This window comes from Haliotis rufescens, unplaced genomic scaffold (assembly GCF_023055435.1).
Source record: "Haliotis rufescens isolate VD_foot unplaced genomic scaffold, xgHalRufe1.0.p SCAF_20, whole genome shotgun sequence".
Lineage (NCBI taxonomy): Eukaryota > Metazoa > Mollusca > Gastropoda > Lepetellida > Haliotidae > Haliotis > Haliotis rufescens.
The window spans coordinates 17,553,126-17,564,512 of record NW_025963891.1 but is presented as its reverse complement, the minus strand read 5'-3'; the positions used below and the strand labels follow the sequence as shown (position 1 = coordinate 17,564,512).

The 11,387-nt window shown below is 42.5% G+C and overlaps 2 protein-coding genes across 3 annotated transcripts in view; one reads left to right on the top strand and one right to left on the bottom strand.

Annotated features, from left to right (window-relative positions):
* The window catches only part of LOC125382722, a 1,435-nt gene extending 699 nt beyond the window's left edge, over nucleotides 1-736 (top strand). The window contains exons 2-3 of the mRNA XM_048401030.1: nucleotides 1-179; nucleotides 316-736. The exon at nucleotides 1-179 is cut by the window's left edge and continues 254 nt beyond it. Coding sequence (XP_048256987.1) covers nucleotides 1-179; nucleotides 316-736 — 600 coding nt within the window. The remainder of the gene's footprint in view (nucleotides 180-315) is intronic.
* LOC124133551 (cadherin-99C-like) overlaps nucleotides 1-1,378 on the bottom strand; it is a 21,064-nt gene extending 19,686 nt beyond the window's left edge. Inside the window, exon 1 of one of the 2 annotated variants that reach the window (XM_048400896.1) lies at nucleotides 1,236-1,378. The gene's annotated coding sequence lies outside the window, so the exon portion shown is untranslated. The remainder of the gene's footprint in view (nucleotides 1-1,235) is intronic. The other variant, XM_048400897.1, reaches the window with a different exon arrangement.
* Between the last annotated feature and the right edge of the window lie 10,009 nt (nucleotides 1,379-11,387).

The following is an 11,387-nucleotide window of genomic DNA, read 5'->3' as shown; positions in this document are numbered from 1 at the left end:
GACATTAACCTCTCCAGTAAACGACAGTACATTAACCTCTCCGGTAAACGACAGGACATTAACCTCTCCAGTAAACGGCAGGACATTAACCTCTCCAGTAAACGACAGGACATTAACCTCTCCAGTAAACGACAGGACATTAACCTCTCCAGTAAACGGCAGGACATTAACCTTTTCCAGTAAACGGCGGGACATTAACCTCTCCAGTAAACGGCAGGACATTTACCTCTCCAGTAAACGGCAGGACATTAACCACTCCAGTAAACGACAGGACATTAACCTCTCCAGTTAACGACAGGACATTAACCTCTTCAGTAAACGACAGTACATTAACCTCTCTAGTAAACAAGACACCAACCTCTCCAGTAAACGGCAGGACATTAACCTCTCCAGTAAACGGCAGGACATTAACCTCTCCAGTAAACGACAGGACATTAACCTCTCCAGTAAACGACAGGACATTAACCTCTCCAGTAAACGACAGGACATTAACCTCTCCAGTAAACGACGGGACATTAACCTCTCCAGTAAACGACGGGACATTAACCTCTCCAGTAAACGACAGGACATTAACCTTTCCAGTGAACGACAGGACCTTAACCCCTCCAGTAAACGACAGGACATTAACCTCTCCAGTAAACGGCAGGACATTAACCTCTCCAGTAAACGGCAGGACATTAACCTCTCCAGTAAACGACAGGACATTAACCTCTCCAGTAAAACGACAGGACATTAACCTCTCCAGTAAGCGGGAGGACATTAACCTCTCCAGTAAACGGCAGAACATTTACCTCTCCAGTAAACGACAGGACATTAACCTCTCCAGTTAACGACAGGACATTAACCTCTCCAGTAAACGACAGGACATTAACCTCTCCAGTAAACGGCAGGACATTAACCTCTCCAGTAAACGGCAGGACATTAACCACTCCAGTAAATGGCAGGACATTAACCTTTCCCGTAAACGGCAGGCCATTAACCTCTCCAGTAAACAAGACATCAAACTCTCCAGTAAACGGCAGGACATTAACCTCTCTAGTAAACAAGACATCAACTTTTACAGTAAACAAGAATTCTACTTTTACAGTAAACGGCAGGACACCAACCTCTCCAGCAAACGGCAATATATCACAATCAACCAATCTGGTAAACATCAACATCTACTGTCTCAGTGAATGATAGATAATGCGATAGACACAATATACAACGTGTACATCCCACACAAATCACAGTACCTTACACTAGAGTCCTGTATTCCCTCAGACGCTGCTTCGTGTTATCTTGGCGACGTGTGACATGTCACAGAATATCTTTGTAATCTAAATACACATTCGTTACTGCACAGCTTCAAGCTCGGTCGAAATGTTTAATCTATCGATCTGTTTAGCCGATAAACAGCGATATCGGAAAGCCTGTGACTTGAAAACGACAAGCACATGTAATAAATATCCTGACTCCTTACATGAGGCTATGACATTGCTCAAGATATGCTCAAGTTTTTGATAAATGTTCATAAATAATTTTTTTTATAAATCCCGATGTTTGGTTAGGCACAGCTTGGTGCGGGTCTGGGCTCTTACAGGCACTCACGAGTCAAAGCATGCATACATATTCGGCAGATTTCACTTAATAGTAAGGTCTAGCTCTTACTGTTTGTGTTAGTGTACAGAAGCACATCTTTGGAGAAATTCACAAAATAATCACACGGATTGTTCTCCAATGCGCAAGTGAGTCGGTCTGCGTGAGGTCCAGGTATAACCGCGTTACATTCCATTTCACAAACACCACGGCGGTATACCTCAGGGTTCTGAAGATGTCTGAATGTCCAGTAGTCAGTGGTTCTAATCCAACTTGTGTAGGCTGTAGTTATGTCCCGGTGATCACGGGGGCACGGGTGGCCCAGTCGTCTAAGGCGCCGCGATTCACTGTGCAGAGTTGCGCCCTTGGGCAAGACAGAAACCTATGATTGTGGGTTCGAATCCCGGTTCTCCCCAATTATGTTTCTAGGTTTGTCATCACCATACCCGTGTTCGTGGGTTTCACCGAAGTGGTAAACGTCTGAGACCTGCATCACTTGGGCTTTCCTCCTACATTAAGCTGACACGCCGTGATATAACTGGAATACAGTTAAAAGCGGCGTTAAACTCAACTCACTCACTCACTCCCGGTGATCACGCATCCCGTTTCATCTCTATTCAGTTGGTGTTAAGAGCTGTACAATTCAGGACTTGGTATGCTTGCAAAATCAGAAAGTTGAGTGTACAGACGCCTTACAATTGGATTGTTGAAGCAGGTTTAAAAGACATATGCTTTCAACAATGGTGATCGATCGATACAGATCGATACAGCTAGCACTCGTTATGACACATATCAAGTTTAGAATACTCATAGAAGCACAACTCTATCAAGTTTATTTGTGTATATTCAATTTTTCCAGCTCAAGACTGGGTACCTCATATCGGTATTAATTCAGACGGACTAAATGGCATCTCAGTGCACGAATGTCTCTGCACCTATACATTGTAATGCATCTGAAATAGCAGATCTTCAACACTCCAAACCTGGGTTGTCCACCTCCTGACTATTGAAGAACAGATTCTGTATCCATCCAAAGAGTGAGTGAGTGAGTGAGTATTGTTTTACGCCGCTTTTAGCAATATTCCAGCAATATCACGGCGGGGAACACCAGAAATGGGCTTCACACATTGTACCCATGTCGGGAATCGAACCCGGGTCTTCGGCGTGACGAGCTAACGCTTTAACCACTAGGCTAGCCGAGCGCCCCTCCATCCAAAGAACGATTCCACTGTTTCGATGAGCTGAAATCTTTAATGCTATTTTTAAACGATGCTGTTAAATATAGAGAATATTTACCTTGTTATTCACGATATACTGACACCGATGTTTCTGGTTTCCCTGCCGTGAATTGACTGGAATATTGCTAAAAGCGGCGTCAAACCACACTCACTCACCCGTAACGGAATTAAGTTGTTAGGAGAATATTGCGAGGTGTTCGATTTAATTTAATTTGAAAAGACGCAAAAACTCTCCGGAGAAGATGATGACGTCACGTGGGATACGTCGCCAATCTTCCTGGAGGGCCGAGATCACTTCTTGTCGGTTCCCTAGCGGATGCCGTCTCTGTCGAACAGGACGATTCAAGACATCCCAGAGGTGTTGTATGGGGGACAAGTCTGGGGAGCGTGCAGGCCACGGTAACACGTTGACGTTGTTGGCTGCAAGGAAGTTCTGTTCGAATCGGAATCGTAGGACAATCGGACGAAGAATATCAATGACATCCATGTCATGCTGAGCTGTCAAATGTCCGTTAACAATGATCAGTGGTGTTCTCACCTGCCCACAAATTCCTCCCCACACCATAACGCCCCCGCCAACATACGGCAAGACCTCCTGAACGCAACATGCCGCCCTTTCGTTCTCCCCTTTGGCTGTAGTGAGTGAGTGAGTGAGTGAGTATGGTTTTACGCCGCTTTTAGCAATACTCCAGCAATATCATGGCGGGGGACACCAGAAATGGGCTTCACACATTGTACCCATGTCGGGAATCGAACCCGGGTCGGGAATCGAATGTGGTTCGGGTGTCGTCATTTCTGTGGTGTTTTATCATTGTGAGTGTCTGACATGCCGTCCGTATAATTGATGTACCCTTAATTCTCGTGTAGTTTCGGCTGCATTTTCTACAAAAATAAACAAACACACACGTGCCGCTGCCGAGTATCACTTTCTGCATGGAACATTGTTGTGTTTGGACGATGTGTTTTGCATTGATTTAGTTTGAACTTGTGTTTTTAAGGGTTTTTTTATCAGTGTATCATAAATTGTCTTCTTTACAGATTAATATATGTTAATTTTTTAATAATGTTATGATAAAATACATTTGTACTGTATCTATTTCATTGTATTTAAGAAAATATATATTGCGAATTATCTGCCGGCTACAACGAAAACATTGTCATTTTGCTGCAGGAACCTGGCCAGCTGTGAATAGTCAATATTTTTTGCCAATATGTAAAACAACAATGAACTTGAAAAACAGCAGAAGGCTTGAAGAGCATGCACAATATGTAAAGATTTTGTTACAAATTGGGCTAGACGCGCGGAAATCGTGCGTGTGTTCCTGCGTTTATGTGTGCCTGCGTGTCTGTGCGTGCCCTGCGTGTGTGAGGGAGACAGGTGTGTACCCTCTCACAGCCAGACTACAGTCTCTGTTAATTCAAGTAATCGTTCGACCTAGCAGTTGTCTCCCTTGGACTGTGTCTGATACATGAGGCGAAGTATTCGAAGCATTATTTCAGGTTTAACTTTACTACAACACAATATAATGGACACAACTCTGCGGAAATGTACGTGTTAAAAACATGTCACCATTCATCAGAAAATGTTAGAATACAAGGAGTCAAACGTTATTGTACGAGTGCTTCAATAATACACAACACCAACACTCTCCGAAACAGCCGGGGCTTTTCTGAGCTGAGGAGAAGTGGGGGTTATAGAGCTGGTCCACTGAGACAGCATGCCGCAGTGTATCATGAATGAGTGAGTGAGAGAGTATGGTTTTACGCCGCTTTTAGCAATATTCCAGCAATATAATGGCGGGGGACACCAGAAATGGGCTTCACACATTGTACCCATGTCGGGAATCGAACCCGGGTCTTCGGCGTAACGAGCGAACGTTTTAACCACTAGGCTACCCGACCGCCCCTTTATCATGAATGACCCATTGCGGTATAAGGTATTGACTCCTAGCCGCCGGCAGGGTAAGAACAAGTAATACCTTTAACTTTTTTTGTATGACGCGGCCAGGGATCGAATCCGCGACCTCCCACTCTTCGGGCATAGGCTCTATCTACTAGACCACGGAGGCGGTCTTGGGGCTTTTCGAAAATAACAGATAATTACAGAAATACAAAGAGGCATCGAGTAGTGGTAATCGATGGATCAGAAAACGGAAGGATCAGGTGTAACATACCAAACAACAGAACGAGTTGGCCGTGATTTGCAAGGGTGCAAACAACCCAGAACCCCAGGACGTGTAGTAAAACAGTTAGCAACTGATATGACTTGATCAATAATGGGTCATGCCCCCACGATTGGTCAAACGTTTTGAGAGAGTCTTGATCAGTCCTCTAGCAGTGCATGGCCCGGTTCGGCTAACGTAGCGGGCGTTTTTTGACGTCAGCAAACACGTCTTCCGATCATGGCTGGCCATGCCATTCCTGATTTCTGATTTATCGATCCTGAATTGTTTTGTTATGTTCAGGTGCCCCGTGCGGGGCCGATCACTAACATTTTGTGTCTGCAGAAACCTGACCCAGGGTCTGCAAATCACAGAGTGAGATGCATTGAACATATTGGCTACCTGTCGCTGAGTTCTACCGGTTTGAAGCATGCCGACAGTCCTCAGACGGTTATGCGATGTAGACGACGCATTCCCAATCTGATCACAAATACTACATTGAAGCAAGACTGGAGAGGTGATGTGTGACTGTGGATAATGAATATGGCTGATGGCTCAGAGCGATTTGACGACGGATTCACTAAAGTGTCAAATTCAAGAATGACCCCCCCTACCTATGTGCACGGAGGGAATGCATGGTCCAGGGTTTCGGTTGTGCTGGGGCACGATGTGGCTTTGACATAGGGCATTTATCCTGATTCGATGTGGCATTGTATTACACTTAGTGCCTTTGACATAGGGCATATATCCTGACTCGATGTGGCATTATATAGTACTTAGTGCCTTTGACATAGGCCATATATCCTGACTCGATGTGGCATTGTATTACACTTAGTGCCTTTGACATAGGGCATATATCCTGACTCGATGTGGCATTGTATTACACTTAGTGCCTTTGACATAGGGCATATATCCTGACTCGATGTGGCATTGTATTACACTTAGTGCCTTTGACATAGGGCATATATCCTGACTCGATGTGGCATTGTATTATACTTAGTGCCTTTGACATAGGCCATATATCCTGACTCGATGTGGCATTGTATTACACTTAGTGCCTTTGACATAGGGCATATATCCTGACTCGATGTGGCATTATATAGTACTTAGTGCCTTTGACATAGGGCATATATCCTGACTCGATGTGGCACTGTATTACACTTAGTGCCTTTGACATAGGGCATATATCCTGACTCGATGTGGCATTGTATTACACTTAGTGCCTTTGACATAGGCCATATATCCTGACTCGATGTGGCATTGTATTACACTTAGTGCCTTTGACATAGGGCATATATCCTGACTCGATGTGGCATTATATAGTACTTAGTGCCTTTGACATAGGGCATATATCCTGACTCGATGTGGCATTATATAGTACTTAGTGCCCTGGACATAGGGCATATATCCTGACTCGACGTGGCATTTTATAGTACTTAGTGCCTTTGCCATAGTGCGTATATCCTGACTCGATGTGGCTTTATATAGTACTTAGCGTCCCGGACATAGGGCATATATCCTGACTCGACGTGGCATTATATAGTACTTAGTGCCTTTGACATAGGGCATATATCCTGACTCGACGTGGCATTATATAGTACTTAGTGCCTTTGACATAGGACATATATCCTGACTCGACGTGGCATTATAAAGTACTTAGTGCCTTTGACATAGTGCGTATATCCAGACTCGATGTGGCATTATATAGTACTTAGTGCCCTGGACATAGGACATATATCCTGACTCGATGTGGCTTTATATAGTACTTAGTGCCCTGGACATAGGGCATATATCCTGACTCGATGTGGCATTATATAGTACTTAGTGCCTTTGACATAGAGCATATATCCTGACTCGATGTGGCATTATATAGTACTTAGTGCCTTTGACATAGGGCATATATCCTGACTCGATGTGGCATTGTATTACACTTAGTGCCTTTGACATAGGGCATATATCCTGACTCGGCGTGGCATTATATAATACTTAGTGCCCTGGACATAGGACATATATCCTGACTCGACGTTGCATTATATAGTACTTAGTGCCTTTGACATAGGGCATATATCCTGACTCGATGTGGCATTATATAATACTTAGTCCCCTGGACATAGGACATATATCCTGACTCGACGTGGCTTTACATAAACATATTACCATAAAATACAGGCGTACTTCGAAGGCGTAAGCAATTAAACTCACAAATCTCTACAGCACAGGACAGCACAGCACAGCAACCGCAGATATATATATTTTTTGTATTTTTTTGTACCACCACCGTTGCTCTGAAGAAAAATACACTGAATTCTAGTAGGTGAATGCTTGCTTTATCAACTGTACTTAATAATGTTTTCGGGACAACTTCTGACAGGAGAGCCTTATTACCTAGACAATAACACATGGCGCTTGTCACTCCCGTCTTGATAAACAGCTAGAAGGTACATGGTTTCATATACGATTCCAAAAAAAATATATTCCTTTGACATTGTTTCAACATTAACCATTTTATTTATCTTCTAAACGGAATATATTAATTCTACATGCATGTGTCGCCATCATATAGTTACACATAGGAAGAGTTGTACCTGACAGGCTTTGTCGCTGCACAGAAATTCCCTGGCATCCAAAGATTCTTGGTAAATTGATTAATGTTTCGAGTGAATTGCATAGCTTTCGTTCACAACATGAACTGCTTTGTGTGTGCAGCAGTGACATTATCATGGTATTTTAAAGTCTTCATTTACTTACTTACTTAAGTTTGAGATTTAACGTGCGCTTTCCGACTGTGAGCGTATGTCGCACACGGAGTCTTCATTTGGTTTCTTTGTATATATCTATTTTACAATTATTGGATGTAACATGGTGTTTTATATTTTATGGTTTAAAGGTAAAATAAGCATAAAAAATGGTGTATAAGTCATAAAAAAGGTTGTTAAAAATATTGAAGGTTGGTGGCCGGAATCTAACGTTTGTGGTCTTAAGCGAAGGTAAATTATATTGACATATGGTTATGTTTATCTATTATTTCATATGAATTTCATTAATCTGAATGGTTATGACGTCAGAGCTTCTTGATTCAGTGTCCAGGATTAAACTGGTTTATCACCTGACCCTAATTCTTAGCTTCTCATTGGCTAATTTCAAAACTAGGGTAGTCCCCTTTACACCTACCTAACCGCCTCACAATCAAAGCACAGCACATGAGACACCAGCAAGGTGGCAACAGGATTATACAGGTCTGTTAAATACTTAAACACTAAATTATGTTTAAGGTTATTAGTTCTTTTATATGTTCATTAAATATGTTGTTTCTTAAAACTTATGTTATTTAGTAACTTGTTAAATATGATTATGTTGAAAAATGTATTTAAGTATCTGAAGTGTATAATGTTGGTCAACTAAGTCCAAGCTAAAGTTCATTTGGTAGTGAAGGAAGTTGCAATAAATGTTCTGATTAGAGTGAAAGTAATTATTAAACGTAAGGTTTTTTCAGTTGGCTGTGTGCATATATATGAAATAGTTTTGTTTGAATTGTGTGAGTGGAGACCACGAGTGGGGGTAGAATAGGTCTTCAGCAACCCATACCTGCCGTAAAAGGCGACTATACTTGTCGCAAAAGGCGACTAACGGGATCGGGTTGTCAGGCTCGCTGACTTGGTTGATACATGTCATCGTATCCCAATTGCGTGGATCGATGCTCATGATGTCAATCACTGGATTGACTGGTCCAGACTCGATTATTTTACAGACCGCCGTCATATAGCTGGAACATTGCAGAGTGCGGCGTTAAACAACAAACAAACAAACGAACAAATGGTGAATGCATTGTCACTATGTTGTATGATGGTGTTTGTGAATTACGGGCAATCCATGGTCATCGACTTACTTACTTACTTTGGAGGGGGCACGGGTGGCCCAGTCGTCTAAGGCACTGCGATTTGCTGTGCAGAGTTGCGTCCCTTGGGCACGCCAGAAACCTATGATTATGGGTTCGAATCCCGGTTCGCCCCGATTATGTTTCTAGGTTTGTCAGCACCATACCCGTGCTGGTGGGTTTCACCGAAATGGTAAACGTCTGAGGCCTGCATCACTTGGGGCTTTCCTCCCACATTAAGGTGACACGCCGCGATATAACTGGAACATTGTTAAAAGCGACGTTAAACCCAACTCACTCACTGACGTACTTTGGAGATTGTACCTGCGCTTTCCGACTGCAGCGTATCTAGCACATGGGATGGTCATCGAACGTGAGTCACCACGTTTAATTACATGGCTCAATTCCACGAATAGGTAAGGTCTTATCATGTTTAAATATATTTTGTGTACACTTTTTGTGTAACCTTTGAGGGTTACGACATATTTATCTAAATGTACGCCATGTTTCTTGTGGAATGGGGGCGGTCGGGTAGCCTAGTGGTTAAAGCGTTCGCTCGTCACGCCGAAGACCCGGGTTCGATTCGGGACATGGGTACAATGTGTGAAGCCCATTTCGCCGTGATACTGCTGGAATATTGCTAAAAGCGGCGTAAAACCAAACTCACTCACTCACTCTTGTGGAATGATGTCTGTTAGGTATATGGGTAAATATTGTTTTAATTGTATGTAGGCAAAACGTGGTATTTGGCGGGAAATTATCTCCCTTGGCGCGATAGCATGTGTAATGACTAATTGCATCATCCTCATCATCATGACTTTAAAAGTCCAGTTTCCATCCTTGCCGAACTAGGCTGGAATTCCTGTGCTCGATCGCAGCGCCACCTGCGGTTATTACGAGTTATGTCCTTTCTGTGCCTCTCCTACTGACCAATCAGATTCAACCTCTCGTATCACTTGCATTCGCTTCAAACATTTGCTTCAAATCAAGATCTATATGGTGATAAAACGAGTCTTACATCGCGAAGTGCATCAAATCACGTGAGCACCTTGATTAAAAGCATGAAAAGATTTAGAAAATATCTGTTGACAACGAGTTAGCGGTGCGCATGTTTTGCAAATTCTGCAATCGACCGAAATCTGCATGATACTTTACGAACCGGATTTCGATTTCAGTGCGCGATTTTGATTGGACTATGCATGGACTCGTTAGCCCAGCCAAAATGTAACTCCATAATACCAGCCTAGTTCGGCAAGGGTGGAAACTGGACTTTTATAGTCAGTTAACTCACTTGCCTCGGGAAGATGGACTAATTGATAAATTTATGTAACACTTTACATGTGTTGTAAGATGCCATAGTACCAATATATAATTTATATAAGCTACTTGTGATATTTATGTATAATTGATATAATTTATGGCCGTAACTATACTGTTGTAATTGTTTCAGGGCCATTTCTACATTTTTTTTCTACAGGTCCCTCATGGCTTCCACCTATGTGTTCTCTGTCCATCGTGTTGTGACAGTATTATCCCCTTGTTGTCAACACCTACCAATGTTATCCCCCTTATGTATGCAATTGTTGTTACTGTTAATCCTCTACTGTTAATCCTCCACCTACTATATATATCCTGTGCTATGTCCCTCATTCAGTCTTGCTTGACAACGGTATGGGGATGGGGGGGTTGTACTCAACTTTAACACTTTTAGATCCCGATTGGTGTAGGGGACACAATGAATGGAGAGCGGAAGGTCCGGGGTTCGATCCCCGGCCTCGTCATACCGAAAAGACGTTAAAAGATGGTACTTGTTGTTACCCTGTCCGGTGCTCGGCATTAAGGGGCTAAAACAAGGACTGGTCGGCTCGGAGTCAGTATACTGTGTCTGAGTGGGGTATTCATGTTCAACTGCGGCATGGTATCTCAGTGAGCTAGCACTATAAATCGGCATCAGTCCGGACTAGTACATGCAGCCACACAAACACACACACGTACATGCACGTCGCTATATAAGTGCAATAATCTTGGACGCGACGTTAAACCCCATTTCACCTCACCTCCTCTGACGAAATGTGGGTTTCAGTATTAAAAATGGAGACATCAGCCGTGTCATTCTCTTGTTTGAATGACTTCACATGAAAACCGACCTTGACGTCATAAACTATGAAAGACACTACCTTTCATTATTTGCGAAAACACCTAATGTCAACGTCATTAACTTAATGATGCATCAATACAGTCATATTTGTGCCGCGATGTGTAAAATGTTGGTTTACATATTGTATACAAATGTGTCATACTTTCCCGATAGGATAACATCGGAGTTTATGAAATATTTTCCATCGTTTAACGATTTAAAAAAAATAAAATATGATTTAGGTTATATTTTGCTTTGGTCTACCATTTTGGTTTTTATAGAGATATTTTATAAATCTATACACATTTGTTTCAGTACCTTGCTATAACATGGAACTGTTACTGTGAATTGTACGTTAACTGTACATTATCTGTACATACATCTTGCTGTGCTCTGTT